At 42.5% G+C, this 23582-nt stretch overlaps 1 protein-coding gene across 1 annotated transcript in view; it reads right to left on the bottom strand.

Moving 5' to 3' along the window:
* mecom (MDS1 and EVI1 complex locus) overlaps nucleotides 1-23582 on the bottom strand; it is a gene marked incomplete at its 5' end in the record, with an annotated part of 125763 nt that overhangs the window by 67368 nt on the left and 34813 nt on the right. The window contains one exon of the mRNA XM_083887259.1: nucleotides 16706-17052. Coding sequence (XP_083743385.1) covers nucleotides 16706-17052 — 347 coding nt within the window. The remainder of the gene's footprint in view (nucleotides 1-16705; nucleotides 17053-23582) is intronic.

Raw genomic sequence — 23582 nt, 5'->3', positions numbered from 1 at the left:
GTGAAGCCAAACTGAGAGTCGGTATGGAGCCTGTGCACTGTAAACTTTGACTGGCAAATAAATGAATCAGTTTTTTCCATGACAGCATTATCAAAAATGTTAGTGACTGAGATTATGATGACACAGTGAATTCTCCCCACCTGAATGTTTGAACGGGACAAAAGTGAAGGGCCTCTCACCTCTGCCTGATAGCAAAGAAGTATCTATAGACAAATATTTAATTTAAAAAAATGAGAGTGTGACTTGTTTTTTACTAGGTGAATAAGAAGGTATAGTGATTACAGCAAGGTCACTGTCAAGACAGTGAAGGAGACATGATTTTTTGGCATGAGTGGCACATGAATTGATTGAATTGAATAAACTATTTAAAATCCTGAGAGTGAAAGCAGCCAGAATCCCATTTCCGTGTCTCACCACAACTAAGAAGCCAGTTGAACTGACCTCTGACAGTGCTTTCACACCAGCAAGCACTGGCTTTAGTCCCACTTGGAACCTTGATGCTCTAAGTGAAAAAAAAAATGGGTACAATAACCAGAACCATACCAGAGCCATGCCACTTTGAATGGGCGTTGACTCTTCTTTACTCTCTTTACCTTCCAGTGACTCCTCATGAGGTCACACACATTCACCTGGAACTGCACACTCAAAATGGCCCATGATCGATGTGAAAGACACAGGTATCTTTTCATGCTCCTGTTCCAACTATGACAAAAAGAAACAAGTTGGGAAAACACCATTGTCGTCTCCACTCCCTTTCTCTTTGCTCCCAATGTTCATGCCCCTCTCCCTGTGTGTCTCCCAACTATGCAGCCATTAAATAGCGCAGCATGCTAAGTTATTTCCTCATCGGGACAGACAGAGAATGAGAGGTGGGGCTGAGTGCCACCGCCAATATATGCACCTGACTGCCGTAAATCACAGCCACAGCAGACCCATCTTCATGCTAGAGATTTAATGAACTACCGCAGGCTTTTTATGCCTCTTAAGGCTCGCTGAGTGACCACTTTGTAGTTGTTCAGAAGAGAGGCGACGCTGCCTCTGCCCACTAAATCTTCCCTGTGCCACCAAGGATAAAATCTCTCTTTATTCATGGGCTATTTACCAGATCCAGATTTATTACAAGGGGTAGTCTCACAAAAGGGGGGTGGGTGAGAGACAAAACCCTGACTTCCCTCCTCCCCTTTCAACCCCCAAAGAAGGCTGGGATAGAGACCTTCGACTCATCCTCACTGGGGTTGTTTGGAGATGAGGGGGCTGCTTGTTTTTTTGTTTTAATAGAGTAAAAACCTCAGTAAAGACCTTGATGTGCGCTGCTGTACAGACTACACCGCTAAAGGTGACAAACGGACACACTTTAGTTCATAAGATCATAGGACGAAGAGCACACACGTGCACTTGAAAATACTCTTATGCGTGCAGGTGTATGTAAAAACATACAACGTATAGCCTATCTGTCCCCTCACTGACCCACTGGTAATGTCACCATGGTGACGCCTCACTGAGCCCCTTGTCTTGGCTGGCTGAGGGGGGTCATGGGTGAAAGGTGAAAGAGATACTCATAGCTACATGACCTTTGTGAGGGCTTTGTTGTAAAGGCCCTTAACAAAACCTTCAAACCTTATAAAAACGTACACACGTGTGCGTGACACACACACACATACACACACACACACATACAGACACACACAGAAACACAGACACCCAGCATCAGTGTTGCCGTATTGTTAAGTGCAGGAATAATTATATGTCCCCACCCTTTGAATGAATACAAACACCTCACCTGTCTGTCCTCTGCCGTCTCACTCGCTGCCTGCCACCGCTTGTACACTGCAGTTCACAGACTTTGTTGACCCAGCATTGACCCTGTTGCATTGTCTCCTTGTTCACCTTGAATAGACTCTGCTCTCCTCCTCCTCTGGAAGGGGGGGGGGGGGGGGTGGTGGTGTGTTCTTCCCACTGCAACCAACTCCTACATTTTTGTCTCTTAGTGTTTCTCTGTGTTTTTTTTCTTTCATCTCTGTGCCAGGCTGTCTGTTAACCTACTGTCTCCTAAAGCACTGACATTTAGGAATACACAAATTGTAGAGTATTTTATGGAGCAGGCAGAAAAATACATACTAAAGAAATAAATAAGCTTCATTCCTCTGATGAAACAAACAAAAGGTGAATTTTCAATTTGATAATCATGATTTTCACACAAGAAATTGTATTTAGCTGCACTCAAGAGTCAATGAGACTGTGCACAGAGCCCTGCCATGACAAACACATACACAATAGGTAATTAGCTCACCATTTATTCAAATATAATCACACAAATTAATGTGTCGAAAGCAATCAAGCCCTTATGGAGTTCAGTAGACTTTTTCAGCCTCTCAGCCACTTTCTCATTAGCGGCATAAAAGACACCTGACAGAAACACACAGCTGTGAGCTTTTTGAGTTTGAGCAAAAGTTTTGTTTTATAATAATTCAAAAAAAATGTTCATAAAAAGGCTCAAAGATTAATTATGGAATTTAATCTCACTGGAGAAACTCTCTGAGAATTTAAAGTTACCAGAGATAAGGCAGGGACATCAAACAGCCACATGCGTTTGCTTATTTTCTAAAAAGCTGGGACTTGTTATCAGGGCTGGGCAGGACTTTAGGCTCCACACATCTTGTTGTTGTGGAGCCTTTCTAGTCTTGAGTGTGCTTAGGAGATGGGTGGGGTGGGTTGGGGGGGTAATAGCAGTAGTGGTGTGTGTATGATGGGGCTCAAACCCTGCTGCTAACCCCCCCCCCCACCACCACACACACACACACACAGAGGCCAGTGTCTGGATGGATGCCAGAAGTTCTGAACTAATATTCACAATAATGTTCCTGCTCTGAGGGGCCAGCGACAGAAAACACTGTGGAGTCGTGCCAACTTTTACTCCCCTCCTGTTCTCTTCTTTCCACTGTACCGCTGCATCTCCCTCAGCTCCAGGAGTCTCTCTTTCTCTAGTTATATACCATTCTCTCTCTCTCACTCGCTCACTTTTAACAATTTAAAGAGCTTAAGGCAGAGCTAAATATATTTACTTTGCTGTATTGCGACATTGTTACTGTATTACGGCACCATTTATAGCATAAGTATGCACACTTTTGTTGGTCTATAGTCGTTTTTTAGGGATTAATATTTTAAATGGCAACAATTACTTCATATGTCACAATATTATCAACATCAATGACAAAAATATTACATCATAAAATAAATACAGGACTAAGCTTGCATGAAATTTACATTTGTTCCTGATTCCCTTGTTTGTTTGTTTTTAACAACTCAGGTGTGAAGTGTGGTGTGACTGCTATACAGCAAATTAAACTTCAAAGATAACTTTTTACTATAACATACTATACTTGACAACTGTTCCTGATCCCTGATTACGTTTGTGTTGAATAATTTAATCTGATAATTCAGTTTCAGTGAATCCCAATCAGTTACATCACAAACATTCATTGTGTGTATACTATAATACACTGGTACACTTCTGTGATACCTCTGTGACCAATAGCTGGATTTGTAATTAAATACCTCAGAGGTTTTTTTTTCTTTTTCCAAGATGTCCTCCCACTATTTTCCCCCCTCTCCAGTTTAAAAAATATATATATATATATACGACATCAAGTCAAATCCCAAGGTGCACCTTAGCCAGTCTCTATATCTCACAGTTCCTAAATTTTCATCTAACACAACCGAGTTTCATGCACTTATGTGACCCAACCAGCGATCCCTGAATGGTAATTCTGTCTCAGACTCGTATTGAATATGGCCTTTGGCTCAATTCAGAGAACACCAGTGGAGAGCCAGTGTTTTATTGCTTTCACTATATATGTTACAGTGCTGAATCTGGGACAGGCAGACAGAGATGTACTGTATATCCTCTAAGCCATCACCTCTCATTACACTTTATAGACCCCAATCACACCAGTGGCATTTATCTTTGCATTCCATGTGTGTGTTTGTATGCATGCATTTTGGTGTTTGTGTGTGCAAGTTAAGTTGTCTATGTGTGTGTGTGTGTGCGTCGTGTCAGGAGCATGAATCCACTGCACATTGCCTCCCACAACCACTCCACTGATCTTTCCATTGATGACAGAATGCATCATAGCCCCCACTTCCCACCCAGACCCCCAAAAACTGATGATGCTGTCACCCCGAAATCCCCTTTGTAGCCTTACAATCGGGAATCACCATAAATAACCGTGACATCATCCCATTCTTATCTATGGGACGTCCCATGCTGATCGATAGCATGGCTCCTGCAGTGTAAATAGCTTCTAATGCCCCATCTTCCCCTTCAAATAGGTCTACATTATTTATGATGGCTGTTAGGTTACCAGTCCAGGACACAATTTATTTCACCCCACCCCTGCTCCTATTATACCACTGCTTTTGAGACTTGATGGGGGACTGGGGGAGCATTCATCGCATACTGAAAAAAAAAAAAAGACCAACAAATGCAGGCATGTGTTCTAAGAAATCACACACACACACACACACACACACACACACACCCACACACACCCACACCCACACCCACACCCACACACACACACACACACACACACACACACACACACACACCTTGAACTCCTTGAGAGGTCCAAAAGGCTCATCACTGAGATGAGGCAGTGAGAGGAAGAGGAGGGAGGAGGATGGGGGAAAAATGAGGAGGCGGAGTGAAAGTGGACTTGAGTGCTGCCTGCTTGCGCCCTGTGGTAACGATGGGACATCCGTTACTCAGATGACAGTGAGAGTGGCAGGCCTATTTCTGCGGCCGCTGGCGCTCCGTGACGGATTGGACAGACAGAGCGGTTGGAGGCTGCATGGAAGTGACAGGCTTCATTTCCATTTGGGTGAAAAATCTGGCTAACGTAGCTAACGTGGCTGGCTGGGTGAGGGGGGGGGAAAGGGGGCCACATGGCTGGGGCACAGTGTGCCTGCTGTTGACTTGTTGGTTGGTCAATGCACTTTTTTGTTGGTACACTTTAATCCATCCCTTCCCTTAATTTTCCCAGTTGTCTTCCAGTTCTCCGAGTGGGTTTGTGTTTTCGTTTGTGACGAACACAAAAGCAAAGCGACGAAATTGAACGCAATGAAACAAAACTGAGAGGAATTCTCATTTGAAGTACTTTCACGTAACAGTCAAAGCTGTTTTGTTTGTAAAACTTTAAACTGATAGGTCAAAAATTGCCTCACACGTGGGACTAATATGAGACCATGGAAGTATGCAAGGATATTAAGAATTATGTTTGCATATGAGTCAGTCTGCTTATGTTTGCGGAGCTCTGCCAGCTCCATGCTGTGGGGTCGAGACAGACATGGCAGAGGAATATGGGAATTAAGTACAACAACACTGCCTCTCTTAGACACTAGAAAAACACACCATTTCATATTCATCATTTAACAAAAACACAAAGTCATAGACTTCTTGTAACAACTTTTATGTGCAATGAGTTTGGAGTTTGGGGACTTTTTACACCAGGGGTGCAAAGATGGACTTTTTGCTGAGGTGGACAGCTAAGAGGGGCAGTGGAGTATTATGGTGTGTGAGAACAGCCAGAGGAATGTTCATCCTCACGCCTCATTGGTGTTCTCATTGCTGTGCGCAGATCGAGCAGTGGAGATGGGACAACCTAGATTTACGGGACATGTCAGAAGCTTCACATCTCCAGCCCCCCTGGGGCCAATCTCCTGTCTTGATCTGGCCTGCAAGGAAAAACAGCCGTCCTTCACAGGCTGACAGTGAGGTGGAGCCATCCAAACACACAGGGAGGACGGAGAGTGGTGGAAATGAGGAATGTAAAGGAAGGAGGGCGGTATGGAGGGAGGCCACCTTTGGCGAGGGCTGCCGCAGCTGGGACAGTCGGATTTTTCACATTAACTGTGATGAAATCGGCAAGTTGGGCTCCTGCAGAAACTGAAGGATGATGACTTTATCTTAGTGTAATGACACCAGTGGAAATTTCCATGGTGACAGCTAATCACAAAGAGTGGCTGATCTGATCAAGGCCTGCTGTTCAACAGGTGTTCACATTCAGTAGCTATTAGCCATATAGACTGGACATAGCCTTGTTAAACTTACTTAATAAAAGGGAGAGACAGAGTATGTGTGTTATTGCTCTTGCTCTCTTTCCTCCACAATCTCTCACAGCATCACTCGTAAACCTCAGAATCCTCAAAGAGAGGAGAAGTTCTTGCTGCCTAAAGCCCACAAAGCCCTTTTTGTCCCCTGCAGGAACTGGTAGCTGTTCAGGAAGTGGAGCTCCGTGCCAGCAGGATGATTTATGGCTCTGTGTCCTGGGTGGTGGTTGGATCTGATCCCACTGTCACTCACAACCAGAGAGAAGCACTGCATGGCCCAATCAGAATAAGCCCAGAACTCTTAAGACATATCACAATGCCTGTCATAAAGTGGCTTGGAGGGAAGGGATTGAGCCATACAACAGCCGAGGGAAAGAGAACAATTGGAGGAGAGAATACGAACGATACAAACTCTCATCTTGTTTCTTCTCCTAACCTGGCACTGATGACAAAGTGTAATTCATCTGAAAAATAGATTTTGCAAGACTTCGTGCAGAAGACATTAATTCATTAGGACTTCATGTGGCTTGCCAGCACTGGAGACAACAATTAGTTTGTTGGAGATGTAAGAAATGGCCACTGAGTTTTGCAGGAAAAAAATCCTTTGTGACGGATTGGTGCTGACAATGCAGGCCGACAACGAGGGAGTGACAGACTCCCAGAGTGCCCTGTTTAGTGGAGGAACCTTTGGGCTGCATTACCCGTTATCTGAGAGTGCCCATGAACAAAGTTCCCTCACAGACTACCTGCTGTAGCCTGTAAAATCCTATTACAGACTGCAGGAGGACACTTGGGAATAGTCTACTGGGAAATCTGTCTCCCTTGGCACGTACTGGACATCGAGTTCTCTCCACCCTCCGAGGGCTCATTCTGTCTCTTTTTCATTCACTTTGGCTGATTTTCTCACTCTCTTGTACTCTTCTCCTCCTTTGTGTATATTTTCTTTTTCTCCAGCCTCATCTGTCACTCTTGTTTTCTCCCGATCCAGTTGTCAAGTTTTTCCGATCCTATCTGTGCAGAGACTACCCTCTTGGTTGCTACGCTTAATCGTGTTTTAACTACTTTTTCATCCCAGTCTCACCCATCCCCTCCTCTCTCTCCCAGGAGGAGAAACACTATCTATTCCTCACCATCTTTGGTTGAGTGAGCTGCATTTATCTGTGGATTTAAGGGTGACTGCCATGTGTTCAGCTCAATCCCCTTGTCCCGTGTTCAAGTTCAGAGAAATATAATACAAAACACATGGGCATACAGTATGCTGGATGTCTAATCCAATATATCCAATAAGCATTGCTTTTTTATTGCCCAATTGATGTCTTCAAACAATGAACAATACTGGGTATGAAAAAAGATACCCTACAAAAGCTGCTGTAATGCAGTTAGAATAACATTCCTGGAGTCAGTCAGAGTGTAAACAAGAAATTCAACTCTGCAGAACACAAAAAAAGTCTGATGTGCAGCATATGCAACCTATAGTGCAGTATCATCAACAAAAAAGACTAGTAGAAGAAAAGCAGTTATTAGACATTATGTAAATATGTAAATACTAGTGACTAGTTGTATGAGAAGGTACAGTAAAAACCAAAACCTCTTTCAAAAGATATACTCTACAGCTCTCAGTCCTTAATAGAAATGCTGTTTATGTTTATTCTGAATATGATTAAACAGCCCAGATTGTAATTATGCAATGACAAGAATTGATGAAGTGTTTTTTTTTTACATGCAACCTGAAACCAATTACAAAACAATTATTGACCAGGATGTGGTCCTGGGTTATTACCATGGTAATTAACCCCATTAAATTCAAGAGCCATGCTAATTTAAAATATGACCTTCAAGCACTGTACAAACTATTAACAAATACACTGTTAGTTAATTGGTACTGGGTACAATAGTCGGCCTAAAAACATGCTTTAGTGAAGCCATCATGATCAGCTGGTTTCTGGTGTGTGGCCACCAACACAGGGCTACATGTTAAGAGGGAAAGACCTACTCAGATCTGAAGAAAATACAGAAATAGGACTTTTAACAAGTTTAAGTAAGCCAAAAAATATTGGCAGATATACTTATATCAAACAGACTAATTTCAAACAAAGTTAATTACCTATTTATTTATAGCAATTGTATCATTTATAGCTTAAAATGGGAAACCATAATGTGAAAATTGCTTCATGGGAAATTAATGTATGCAAAATAAAATGCTCAAACAATAAAATACAGCATAATTATTTTTTAGAAAATGTGTTGTATTACTGTCTTACTTGGTTAAGTGGATATTACAGATGCGGTGTCGTGCTTAGCTGAAGAGATTTAAATAATACACATGTTATTGGTAATTCCATGACTACAGGGGTGCTTGAATCACACTTTTTATTGACTACTAGTGCATCTATCATCCAAAATACATATCATACTTCTTCTTTTCATAATTATTTAATAACTTGGTGCAGTGAATACAACTAGGATAACCTAGCCTTCTCCCATGTCAATAATTTGACCCTCTAAAATCTTTGGTTTTTGCATTTACTCCACGGGCACATCTGAGGTGAACAGACAGGGCCAGCTCACAAATATTGACTTTCCAATAACATAGAAGTGCACAGCAGCCTATCATATGGCTCAAATTAAAGCATTATGACATAATAGAGCAAAGTCAGGGTTAAGACCTCATTACAGCCACCCGGGGCCTCTGCTTTCTCTCTCTCAAAAACTGGCAGGTCTCAATTCTGGTTTTGGACCTGCTCCACTCTAATTGGAGCAGCAATATGGAGTAATTGAAAGAGGGATACGGTGTTACCGACCTAAATGTGGCCCAGCCGGTGTTTTTTAGCGATTAACCCTGTAATAAGCTCTAAAACTACCGCACTGTCCCATTACCTTCTGAGGTGGAGCACGGCGTCAGGAGAGAGATTGAAACATGTGAGTGGATACAAACACAGTACACACACACACACAAAGCTGCACACTCCATAAGGGATGCCCCAAGTGTATGGACATTGTGACTGTGTGTAGGTTATAATAGCCATGAGAGACTGAGGGGGAGTCTGGCAGAGGTTCAGAAGACAGAGGGCCTTGGCTTGTGCCTGTTTGCACAGCTCTGACCACAGACACAGAGAAAGTGGTTTCGTAGTGCAGTATTAGCTCTTGATTATTTGTGTTAACCGGTGCTTAGATTTACTGCCTGGGTAATGTGATCTGAAAGGTAGTTAAGCACTAGCAGCGACTTGGGGCAGGAAAGCCAGGACAGAGTAGCTGTTCCCTCGCTGTTTCCCTGGGCTGGACCAATAAAAATCTTGCATGCTATGCCCTTGAGTCACTGTCTCTCCCCCCCTGTCTAACCCTCCCCATTGAATGGACATTTGGAAGCAATCAGTAGTGTGTTTTAAAGGAAGGCCCATTCCCTATCAATCCCCCTCGATAAGGTATCTATGAGCCTGGCTCTGTGGCCCCGCACACGGTATTCATCACCTCTGTTTCCTGTTTGCTGTTTTGGGGTCGCCTAATTTTCACTCCTATCTGTGTTGAGTGCAGAGGGCATATTTTAGTGTGACTCTGTGTGCAGTGTGTATTACACCATGAGGTCTATTATGTTGGTTTAACTTTGTGGGTACCTGAGAAGTGCTGAGAAATAACTTTTTTAAGTTTTGTTTTGTGCCTTGGGAAGCTGTGTAGACAGTTGTTGAGGTGCGTTTAATTCCAAACCTGAACTTTGTTGAAGTCATTTTCTCTTATGCATACCCGTCAATGCTGATGTCACTTTACAACTTTCATTTACTACCCGTATTGAGTTGTCAGTTAATCGGCTGATGTTTCACATTCTTAGTCAAAGTCTAAATCAGAGCAGTATATAACCTTAAAAAATACCTGTGCAACAATATAAGCAACATAAATATCTAATCCATGTGGTGAATTTAATTGAAGCAGGTGCATTTTTGCTACATGCCATGCGCCCTCATTTTCCTATAGCACACACATGCTCTTATGTTTAACAAATAATGGCTTTGGCAGTGAGTTTGAAGCTCCCTTGCTGTGTGCATACCACAGATCATTCAGAGTGCAATAAGAACTGAGGATGGATGATGTAAATGTATGTTACGAGGCAGTAGCATTTATACTGCTCCATTGATTCAATGCACCTACATATAAATTCTATTATATCTGCGGCTGTCTAGACTTTTGTCATTGTGTTATTGAGGTTGCCCGGCATGTTACCGATCAAATCAGTCTCCCCCTTTTTTTTTCCAGCTCAGGATGTGTTACGTTTGTGTTGTGACTCCCACCATGTGCTATCAACTAGTTAGATTTTTGTCTGCATCCTGACAGGTCAAATATAATGGGGAAACATGCCCCCTCTCTAAGCTTTTCAAAACAGGTGAACTGCTTTCTGAAGCCTCCTTTTCCAAACCTCCTTCCTCAATCAAATGAGGCCTTCCATTCACTTCAGATCTAATAAGGCCTGTGACCTTTGCCCTGCTTGGATGGACCCCTGTCGAGAGCCTCCTTCACCTGGTATTGTGCTGCTGGCTACACCTTCCGACTGGCATAGCCCCCACTCACGCCTGCCTTTGTCCTTCTACAATTCTCTCTGACTTTGTTCAGTTAGTTAACCTAGCTTCCCCTCCCTGCTGGGAACTCAGACAGAGAAGGAGGAAGGAGGAGGAGAAGGTGGAACGGTGGGTGCTGAGGGGTGAGAGAGAAATCAGAAATGCATTTCTTTTTTTAATTCCTCTGATAGAAATGAGAGACTTGACTGATCCCTGCACTCATGTAGAAGAATCCTCTTTCCACCATCTCTCTGTGTACAGTATCTGACACTTTTTGTGAAAGTCTCGTCTCCCCATAGCGCCTCTCACACGAGATTGGAACTTGAATAAGACCCCACAACCCTCCACCAAACACAAACAGACACACAGCGTCAACTAGCACCAGCAAACAACAGATTAACCTAAAGAAAGGGATTACCAATCAACTTAGAGGCAGGGAGATGGACCCCCAGCTTGTTTTGTCTTGGTTTTGAATGGACATCACTCCCTTCCAAGACAATCAAGCTCCGGTTTTGCTGGCTGGAGAGCTCATCACCCTCACAGACAGTGGCAGAGACAAAAGCAGACAGACACACACACACACACACACACACACACACACACACACACACACACACACACACACACACACACACACACACACACACACACACACACACACACACACACACACACACACACATACACATACACATACACACACATGGCTGAAGGATTTACTGGGGCTGATTTAACAGACAGGAGGCTGCACACTCTGCACCATGGGAAGGAAGTAAGAGGCCAGGGGAGTTATGGTTACTGCAGCTTAAATGCACATGATGTTTACTCGACTGGTACCAACTGAATAAATATTTGCTATAGACCATTAAAGTATTACAAATGACTGTACAATATAATATTGCAGCTAATAAGCTTTGTTCTTAGACACACTTACTGTGACTGGTTGCTGTATGATGTTGTTTGATTTGATGAAGACGTCTTTTTAAAAGCTCCAGTGCTCAATTTTGAGTGATTGTTGTTGTTGATGTTATTATTCTGCTATTGTATTTTTGAACAGAAAAAATCTGAAATTGGGCTCTGTCAATTAATACTAAAAAAGCCTTTATGCTGTCAAACTGCTGAACAACACAGGGATATTTGAGCACGATATTTAATTTCGGGAACCTTTTGTGGGTGCTCGTGAGAGTTTTCAGTCAGGCTCAAAGCCTTCTCACTTTAGTAGTGTAATGTTGCCGTTGCCTCCATCTGTCTTGACAATAAACTTCCTGTGTGCACAAGATATAAACAGTGCTATACCAAGAAACACAGAGAGAATCATGTGGTGTTGACAGGCTTAACCTTGTGTGAACTAATTTTACAATAGTTTGAATGTAACAGACAAAATAGATGATAAATTAAGTCTGGTTAAAGTGTGGTTAGTGTACAGCAACTTAGTATAATATAGAAATATCATAGTGATCAAAGAGCATGTTAATTCATTCCCACTCAACATTAGCAGTAACACCCAGCAGTTATCTTGCACTCGGGTCTATCCAACTATACTTCTTGCAAGTACTAGTCTTACACCCAGAGCTCAGGAGCACAGTTGTAATTACAACCAACGAAGGTTATAATTAACGGATAGATGTTTCCTCAGTGGCACAGCTCTCGTAACACACAAAAACAGTCACTTGCTCAGAACACTCTGTCTACACGGTGACACATTTCCCTCCGAGCACTATCCGGCCCCACACAATAGATGTTAATGGTCTTTATTGTCTTCCTTACAATTCATTAAGTGCCAGCGAGACCCAAGTGTATGCTGTGAACTGCTTCTTCATTATTGCACACAGTGTCTCAGCATCCAGTTCTTCTCAATCTCCTCAAGAGAGAAAACAAGTCCCACAATGATGTCAGCGTGGCTGTTGTGTTCATGCAGCACAATGCACTGACATCCGCCATTCACTTTGCCTTTGCAGACATGGGACTTTTTCCACTTTGAATTTCTATAACTATACTTGTGTGTACGTATGTGAGAAAATGTGAAGATGTGTGTCCATTGAGAGGGGTGTGAGTGACAGAGAGGTTCATCCCTAGCGGCTGCCTTTTTCTAAGCGGTGCTGTGGGCAGGGCCATCTCTGCTGACAGTGGATGGGATGTGGTAGGGGCTCAGGGATTAAGGAGCTTTTAGCCAGGCCTGAGAGTGGCTCTTTCTCCCTGTGACAGAGAGAGGTGACAGGCCGTCAAGCGCACAGAGGACAGGCGGACAGCCAGCCAGAGACATCTGCATTCATTCAGGACAGCAGCTTATCCGTGCACAAAAAAAAAGCCCTCTCGAAACGCCCTCTATCTACACTCTCACACGCACAAGAGTGTATGTGTACATGCATGCGCCACAGACTCACAAAATCCAACAATTGACCTTTCCAGATCATAATATCTGTGCGTACTGCAAAACCAGGCGGTCTGAAAACTTTACCTGCTCGAGTTTGTTTCTGCTGTTTCGTTAATATGACACATCATGATCGTGCAGGTCAGACTGTAGATGCTTAAGTCTGACTTGTGCAAAAATGTCTAATAAAAATAATAAAGAAAACTTCTCTCTCATTAGATCATGAGACATGAAAGATTCAACTGACAGCAATTTAAAGGAGGAACTCCCCTTGGTCAGGCATCTACTTTTCCTCCCTCCATCCTCCCATCCTCTCATGAACAGGAGGTTCAGGAGACAGGCAGCCCTAGGAAAGGCCCTGCCCAGCCACCTAATCCTCCACTCCTATTCACCATCATTGCTAATCTCTTTCACAACCTCCCCACCATCACCACTACCACCACCACTATTGCCTCCACCTCCACCTCCGCCTCTCACTCAAGAGGTGCACAAAAGCCGTAAGCGCCCCTGTCCCTCCCCACTAACCATCCCACCCCCCTTCTTGCACCCCTAACCTGCCCCGCCCATTGCTGCTACAGCAGGAGGCACCTACTTTTCTGAACTCAGGTCCCATAATCCCGTGGGTTTGTGAGTTTGGGTAAGCTCAAAGGCTCATTGAGTGTTGGATAACTCTCTCCCGGACTCTAACGCTCAGTTTTATTGTTGCTGCTGCTGAGAAGAGGACAGACACAAATGGAGTTTGAATTTCAATGCGCCTAACGACTCAGAGAGAGAGACAGCAGAATATGGACTGGAGGGCATCCAGGCTTTAAGAGTATTTCGAAGCAAAGCCATTGAAAAATAGATGTGAAAAGTGTGGGATAGTGGAGGACACATCATCCCTAATCTGTCACTCAATACGGGAAAAAGAGAGACGACCGTGTACATTATAGACAAATAAAATGATTAACCCGATAATACTGTCAAAAGTTTTTTGTCACGCACCAATTTAAGACAACATTTTGAACAACTGTTATCTGATCCTGACCACTTTGACTTTCTCTTGACTTGCATGTTTGGATTAATTTCAGAACTCTTGGTCTCATTATTTTATGTTTTGATTAAAATGTCAGTTTACTTAAATACAAATGGCATCAGTTACTGTAGTCCATTCTCCTTTCAGTTTACACAAAGTCCTTAACATGAAAATACATTTTAAATTATACTAAGAAGTTGGGTTGTTTGGAGAGATAAAAAAAAAATAAAGAATAATAATTGTATGTGTTTTTGAGTGAAGAGATTAGATTTCACAACATTAGTATGTGAAACATCTATTTCTGTTATTTAGAAAAACAACAGAAAAAAAAAGATAAGAAGGCAGAACTCTAAAGCCTGATTTACTTTTCTTTCTAGTGACACAGATAACATCTGACCTTAATAATTATATTCATAAACACAAACCCAGTTCTCTAACTATACTTGCTAAAACACACACACACACACTCACACACAGTGGGAATATGATTGCTGGCACAGTCAGCACTTCAGCTCTGCATACAACCGTACAAAGGCGATCGTCTCAGCCTGACAGACTGCTCATTGCTGCCTCCCTACCTCTTATTTACCAAAGCTATCTTTCCCATAAGTCACCATTCCTGAATTCATAAAGCATCATGGGACGCCATAAGTCACTCTTCCCCTTTATGAATAAAGCCCCCAAATTTATGGTGATGGCGCAGAGGAGCGGTGGCCTCCCTGGTGACAAACTTCCCCCAGTCTGTCACCACTGGCCTGAGCCGCTCAGGGCCCTCCATCAAACGCTCCAGATGGGAGCACCACTTTATCGTTCCCTGGTCGGTGACATCACCTCGCTGCGTCGCACAGAATTGATGATGAAAGCAAACATATCTATCTTAACTCACATTTAGCAAATCAATTTTATTTTTACAGACCCTCCGCAGGCTTATTGGCATATTGACAGTTTGCAGGTGGGGGCGGGAGAGAGCGATGCTGGGCGAGGGATGGTTAACGGGTGGGCATGTGAAAGGAGGAGGGGAGGGAGGGTCAGGAGGGCTTAATGGCGTTTACCATATTTAATGCAGAGGGATGTCACCACTGAATATCCATTCTGAATAATGTGGCATTTCATCATAAATTCTTTACAACTTATTTACTTAATGGAAAGAGTTATGGCTCGCTGTCACAGTGGTAATTAAACACTGTGATACAGTGCTGCCTCGCCAGGATCCTATCTTGGACACCCCTTTTCCACCACCCCACCCCCCCCAACGTGCCTGCCCCCAGACACATACACATGCACGCTCACATCCCAGCTCCGCAGCTTTTTAAATACATATTATTATTCATGCTGCCCATAAATTACCACCAGATTAAAATTCATGAAAACTCTTTTTTTTCCTTTATCCTTTATTTCTTTCCATGGGAAAAAAAAGAATAACCAAGGGAGCTTGTTCAATCAGCTGTAAATATCTTTGTAAAAGACATGGGCTGTTTCATTAAGATTCTTGTGTTATTAAAAAAAAAGTTTTTATTTTTTCCTCTCTCCTTCTCTTATTTCAGTTTAAGAGACTTTCGTGTACTGCATCTCACCCAGCAGCTGATAATGAGGTACAAGTTGTTTCCTGGGGGAAACGCAGTCCGATTGAAAAGAAAGACATTTATTTTGATTTGGTCTGAGCCAAAACCACTGAGTCAGAGCTGATGGGCGAGTGAAATGCTCTGTGATGCAAACCCAAGAAGCACTAGTTCAATTCCAAAACTATTTATATGAGCCAATTGTTGGTACTTTACCAACGCATTCTCAGTCGTCTTTTAAGTGCAAGACTAAAGTGGACTTAAGGGTTTGGTAGAATGTATTAAGAGATAGAAAAACCTGTTACTTTTCACTTCATGAACTGCATGGTCAGCTACACTTAAAGAGCTTGGCTCTGCCCCTCAAAGGGGCAAAGGTCTAAATATGAAGTACTAAATCCTCACATCCACATTAGAGAGGATCTGTTTTGGGAAACTAAATGAGACTCTGCAAGGCCCTTCCTCCTGCTCTATAAAAACCAAGTATGCTGACACTGATAGAGACCACATCTAACCTTTGGCCTTGTCCTGTGACCCTGCCTTCGATTTCTGCGGTAGCTGACCAATATGTGATTTTGCCAATGGCCACATTGGGTCCCTAACCAGGATGAAGAAGGGATTTATGGGTTTTCATTTTAATTGAGCTAAGAGCACAACCTCAACTGTCTGTCTTTCAGTGGCACTGAGCTCACATTACATCACTGGGCAACAAATGACAACAACAGCTTTGTGGTCACTGGGCTAAATGTGAACATGACGACATGGGAGGAAATAAAAAGAGGACTAATGTAAATGCTACAGTGTATATTGGCCAAGGAACCCCTCCTCTTGTCAAAATGTGTGCTACTGCTGGTGCAGTGTGACTGCAATTTTCATGTTTATACTTGAACCAAAACAAGGCTGATGTTTCACAAGCGGTCATACAATACATCCTAAAACCATTGAAAAATATGGTTTGTAAAAACTCACTTTTTTATGAATGCTTGACATTCAATTACAGCAAAGTTAAGGAAACAATAAACTCTGTCAGTCATCTATGTGTCTGACAGAGCCCTTTCAGACCACATTAACAATATGTACATTAACTCTTCTTTATCTATTATGTTCCTACCTCCCAGCCTTGATTGGGGTCTCGGAGAAAAGGCATGTGCTCTCCTTCATATGGTCCAAAACACTCCCCAATGTTTATCTTCCTGAGGCTCCAGATGCCCAGGCCTCCACCTGGAACCAGTGACTCCCGCAGTTCAAAGTCCAGGGGAACAGTCAGATCCTCTTGGGATAGAAAGCTGCTCGGGTGTTGGAATGACAAGAGGTCCTGGGGTGAAGCCTCATCATCAGACAGTAGAGGAGACACTGGTTCCTCTGCCAGGGCTGAAGAAGGTGTGGGATCACCATCAGAGCCGCACACATTGTCTAAGATGTCAGGAGAGTAAAGGGTGAACTCATCGTCACCATCACCTATGGAGAAAACAGAAAGAGTCTCTACGTGAGGGTGATACTCAGTGACATCCGTGCCCCCATTGGTTTGTCACAAATTAAAGTGTGCAACAAGTTATGATTCCTTTAGTGTATATAACTATTTGAACATCGGAAGATACAGATGTAAAACAGTGCATATGTATTAACTTCAGTCCAAACCAAAAGCAAAGAGAGTCGCATAAGTCGGGTATCATGTAACAAAGTCAGATTTTGTTTTGGTTGAGCTCAGCAAAGAGCAAGAGTTCATGAAGGTAGCGAACATGACATAAAAAAACAAATACAGGCTGAGAGAGAGAGTAAAACAAAAACAAACTCCAACAGCAGCATTTGCCATTTGTTCGTGCCAATGCTGATTGAGGTGGGTAAGTGGTCCATTCTGCATTGTACTGCTCTGACTGTTTTATATTTCCTTTTCCTGTATGATTTTTTTTGTCTGTTCAGTGAAAACAGAGGAAAGCACACTGGGGTTAATTGTGAATAGGGTGAAACAGGATATAGAAGTAAGACCCTTGAACCCACACTGAGCTTCTTCTGAGTGGCACACGTGGCTGGTGAGGCACAGGGATTGAGTCATTCACACTGTGGGTACAGTTTCAAGCAGCGCTGAAGAAAATCATACAAACACAATGACATGCAATAGGTAGACAGACAGAAAGACACATTCACATACAGAGAATCACCTGGAAACCCCTAACATGGAAACAGACAAAAACAACAAGCTCAGTTGATATGATAGACTGCCAGCCAGGTACCACACTGTGAGACAGATAGATGCTAAAAGCCGGAAATGATCCAGAAGAAACTGCTGCTCTCCTATCGTGCATCTGTGGTGGGCTGTACATAACACAGGCTGACAGGCCAAGGGGAGAGAGGGCTCTGCTAATGAGGCTCTACAACCTATCTCTGCACTGACTAACATTCCTGAAGGGCTGCCTGTGTGACACTGTACCACTGCGCTGTCAGCCACGGAACCTTTGATCCACTTACATACACACACACACACTTCTTGCTCACTGGCCATGAAGTATCTGCGCTGACTGACTGAGCCGGTCACCGTGATTGGCCACAGGTGGTCATAAACGAACCTGAAAGATTAACTTAAGACTTGGACACAGCCGCTGAACTTTTCCATGTGCACTCTCAAGCTTTCAAGCTGCCACAAAGTTTGAGCAGTAACTCGAAGCACAAGATAAGCCGAGGGAATTGTGTGTTAATATCCTTAAATGTGTGGCTTCCACTTTGGCAAGGTCAAAGCAGCAATGTCTGGAGAAAATGAACGCACAACTGTCAACTACTGTATAAGTGGGACATGATCAGTTTTCCCTCTGCAAGTTAAGCATCATAATATCCCATCGAAATGTATGTCTGCTGAATGAGCTGTCCATTTCTTATACATTTTCTGTGGTAAGCAGCACAGTCAGTCTCTGTGTGTGAACCAGTATGTATTTCTTAGGGTCATTTCCTGCAGCAATACCTGATCACAGTGTCTGTGCATCTATTGTGTTTGACACACACACTGTGTGGGCCTGGTGTGTTTGAAGGAAAAGTCTTTTAAAAACTCTGCTGACTTGGGCATGAAACCCAATGTGGCTCTCGGAGTCAATGTAATGATTTTCAACACAAAGACTGTGTAACGCAGTTATAGTACCGAATGTGAAGCTTGCCATATGGTAGAGGGACAAGCGCTTTTAAAGGTAACTGTATCCCTCCATAGCTGGTTCTCCTCTGACATTTCCCCCCTCACACTAGTCTCCAAGTTTATATTTGATTTAGACCAGAAATCCCCCCCCGTCCACTGGACTCAACGAGAGCATTTCAGCTCATAAACATATACGTTTCTGTAAGGTAAACGTTAGCTGAAAGCAAATATGCCATGTTCAGCGTTCTCAAAATTGTGGTTTTCATGTGCAGATGATTGATAAGTCAATGACCATGGCTCGTTTTAGACGTGTCAGGAAGGTACGGACACTGCACCGAGATGATCATCTCAGTGTGTCTTTGCCTACTAAAGCAAACAGCAATGTCTGTTTGTTCAGCAAAGAACAATACTACATCATTGTAAGTTGACCCCATTCATTAAAGAGGGAGCTCTTAGAGATTTCAGGGATGACAAGGGGGAACTCCAGTGGGGAGTAGCAGCAGCAACTTCAAGGGTCAAACTGCAATATAACATAGATGACAGTACATGATAAAACAAGGAAGCAAATGTAAAAAAAATGAAAATGCTTCTCAAGGTGAACACAAAAGATTTAGTGCAAAATTATAAGGAAAACAGTATTATCTTCCCATTTAAATTGGCCATTAAGATAGGAAAGTACATACGCTGATTCTGACACACTCACACACACACACTTACATGCCATATATTTAGATGCTGGTTCTCCTAATGCTAAATTCATTAATTTTTATATAAAGGGAAAACATTTGTTCCCAGGCCTGCTATCTGCATGGGTGGAATGATTTTCACCTCTGCCATGAGGTGTTGGGCGGACTCATACATCACACGATTACCCCGAGCAGCGAGCAGGGCCGCCATCATCAGGGAGTGAATTAAAGATGATAGAAGGAGCTATTAATCACTGTGACAAAGCCCCTAATGGAGGTGTGACCCAGCCACTGCCAACTGAACGCCAAGGGGACGCACCCACGGGACAAATGGATACATATGTTTACAGAGAGGAATAACCTACCTGTAGACATAGTCCAACCACTCCCCTCCCCACCCTCACATTCTTGTCTTTCTTGCTCACTCTCGTTTCTTTTTATCACATTATCCCCAATTTACTTGGTCCTCCTTTAATAAATGTCTATGTTATAATTAAATACATTTCTCTATATCCTGCTTGTTTTAAATTGCAGGTTTTTCTTTTTTTTAGAAGTGAATGATAAAACAATTATAAACAATTTTAAATATTAGATTTTGCTGGACTACTGGATCTCCATTTATAAGGTGTGTAATACTAGACACAATTACACAATAGGATGTAAGTAAAGAACATTATTCATCTGGTTAGGTGCAATCCACAGACCGCTTCTTCGAGCCAGATCAAGAGGAGCCTAGCTTGACTGATGGGGTCCCATTATGAAATATGGAAATGAACTCCTCACCTCACGAGGACTGAACCTGCATGCTTATCTCAGGACATCATTAGTGTCCTGTGATAACAGAGAAAATGGACAGGGGGGGGGGGGGCTTACCCTTGTTTTACAGGTCAAACATAATCACACATGATAACCTCCATTAGTCATCATCCAAATTCTGGAAGTGTGCTGTTCATTATTTCTCTGCTTTCTATTTATATCCCAAGAAAATCATCAGTATGTATCTGCGCTGTTCCAAGCAGTGAACATTGAATGTTTGTCACAAACAGCAGTGGAATTACAATTACCCCAGTAGAAACATATATTAATTTTTATCACGGACATTGAAAAGAGAACTCAAAATGTGGGAGGAGCTTGACTGCTGTTGTTTAAGTAAGTAAAGAAAAACGGGGGATACCATCAGGGAGAGACAACGCATTGCGATTCAACACGAAAGAAAACAAAAACAATTATTTTTCATTGGGTTAATTTGAACCATCTCACAGCTACTGCCAATCAGAGAATTGCTGCTGTTGATTTGCTAAGCATTGTTAATTACAGTGCATCAGTTAGTGCCTAGATTCCCTCAGCAGGGGTGTATAGGCGAGTGTTTGGAGCCCCATGCCCTCAGGAGAGGCAATAAGCTTCCTAATTAACTCTGTCTTTGTGCTTAATGGAGGCCTTAGCGCCACTTCTGGGAAGTCTTTGGGTACGCGGGTCCATTGGGTTGACTGTGGAACTGACTGATACAAACTACAAACACCCATAGCCCTAGGTAGTTCCATACATACAAGTTTGTCCATCCATAATTATCCATATTATCCATAATTAATCTCTCAATAGGTGTTTCTTCGACCAAAAATAATTACATGGTAAATGATTTGCATTTATATAGCACTTTACATGTGTCTCAGTGACCACTGAAAGCACTTAACGCGATCATATTGCATTTCACCTATTCAAACACACAAAGTATATAAAATACACAGCACAAGTTACTATCAGTTCATTCACATTCATTCACACGTGGCCAGCACAGCAGCTAAGATCAATGTGGGGTACAGTGTCCAAGGACACTTTGTCATGCAGACTAGAGGAGCTGGTCAGACAACCTGCTCTATCTTGTGATCCACCCTCAGTTTAAGTAGAAAGAGTGAATAAAAGTTGACATTTTACCCAATGTAGCAATACAATAAAATCATCATTTAAAAAGTCTTGTTTGAACAACAAAGCCCACAGATGAATTACCCTTGAAGCCTCAATAATTTTTAGGTTCTAATCAATTTAATGGGCCCTGGAATATGTTTAATTTTGATATTTGAACAATGCATCGTGTTCTTAGATGTGCTGAGAAACTGCATTGACTTGAGAATTAAGGAGTTAAAGCAGGTACTCTATACTGCAGAATGAAAGGCAGCTGTATTTACATGTACTACTGTATATGTTCTCAAACAGCTGCCGGCATTGCACAAATCACCTAAGCATACGCAGAGTAGCAGGGGTAAAGCTCTTAATAAAGTCCTAATTAATGGGAGCATTGTCTCTGTTTTTTCACCTCTGTGTTAGTCAACTGCTCCTGTTCCAAATGGAAAACAGTCCATTAAGAGCCCTGGGCCGAGAAAGCAATTTACACTGCACAACAAGCTTAGAGTTGGCCCCCTTTATTTGCGCGTGCTCTCAGACACACAGACACACACACACACCTAATTAATTAGCATTAGTTGTGATTAATAATGAGGGCTCTTTAATGGTAACTCTGCAGCTCCGATGGCAGGCTGACACAACAAAGGCATCTGTGTATGCGGCAGGATTTATCTGGGGAGCTGCTCGGGGATTTTAACATGTTTCTCACAGGCGTGACAAATGGCCTATTAATTATCTAATGTTGTCTGACAACAGCCACTTGATAAAGATGTATGTTTGTACAGGGTGAGGAGGGAAGATATCATGGAGGAAAAGAAAGAGGTGTGTTTGAGCAAGAGAAAATGTGTGTTAGCATAACAGAAGAAAAATAAGTACGAGCAGGGACTTGCACTGATTGACAGAATTGTAAGCTACTAAGGCACCCCCCCCCCCCAAAAAAAAATAAAAAAACAGAAAACAAAAACACACACACACACAGATTGGCTTTGTTTTTGCATTTTCTCTCACCGTTTACAATAATCAATATGAAGAATTAACAAACTGCATTTATTTTTTTTAATGACATGCAAATTAATGAAGTCCTGATGAACACAGATGGATGTGCGACACACAAACATGCACACAATTTATATCCTAAAACCCACAATCAATATCATCAACGAGGAAGCCTTTGCATCAGCCCAACCACTTCATACCATTAAGTCTCTAACAACATGAAGCATATGTGCACGTCTCTCCCGCTCCCCTCCCTCCACCCTTACCCCTCTCTCTGATTCAATCTCAGTCCAGACTCTAATTTGCGGAGTTTATTTCCCGCATGTTGGTTGTTTCTAAGTGAGATGCCAGTTGCCAAAACGATTTTTATGATTGTTTTAGCCCCGCATTTGGCCTAATGAGATAGGATCCCAGTCGCACGCTAACTCAAGCCTGTCAATTGTAAAGCAAACAAAATAACAACCCGGCACTCACATTGTTTCCACAAGCTATACATCAGCCGGGAGCTTAGAAGGAGGACACTCCGAATCACACACTGACCCCGTGATGGAGAGGATGAGAGGAGCGAGTGGGGTGGAAATAGAAAGAGGGGGGTACAGAGGATAAGAGGGGCAATGGGAGAAGGATTAGGATAAAATAGTGGATGGGATCGGATAATAGTTTAAATGTGTGAAATCAAAATGCGACCAGAAGGACAAAATTATAAAGTTTTAATTTTGGTCACCATTGTAACCATTTAAAATAATCCTGAGCAGAACACCAACTCTGCGTGAGTGATTGTTCCCCTCAATTTTCTGTCAGAAAATGTAACTGCTGATGTGTTTGAATCAGTAACACATATAAAAGTATTTTCCAGTTTTATCTTTGACAAGACATGTGGAGAGAGTGTGTTTACAAAGGTCATTAATCCCATCATCTCCCCTGTCTTTGCCTCTGATTAAATCCCAACCCACCACCTCCCCACAACGTGTCACACATCCTCAGGGTTTTGATTTGTTTGCTCTGGTTACCTGTGCCATTTCCATCTATCTTCATGTTTCTCTTTCCCCTCTGTCTTTTTATACAGCAACAAAAAAGGAACAGCAAAAATGTCATCCTCCCGCCAGAGGATAAAGCAAATAATTCAACAACTCGCAATACTGACAGGTGACACATCAATCTGGAAAAATAAATTTGACACTCATCAGAAAAGGACACATTGTAGAAAAGCCACCTTTAAAAGCTGAAAGTGAAAATAAAATGTTTGTCACAAAGTTAAACTTGTCGCAACACATGTCAATACAAACATA

This window comes from Microchirus variegatus (assembly GCF_963457635.1).
Source record: "Microchirus variegatus genome assembly, chromosome: 3".
Lineage (NCBI taxonomy): Eukaryota > Metazoa > Chordata > Actinopteri > Pleuronectiformes > Soleidae > Microchirus > Microchirus variegatus.
The sequence above is the reverse complement of the archived record's forward strand: the minus strand, read 5'-3'. Positions and strand labels throughout refer to the sequence as shown.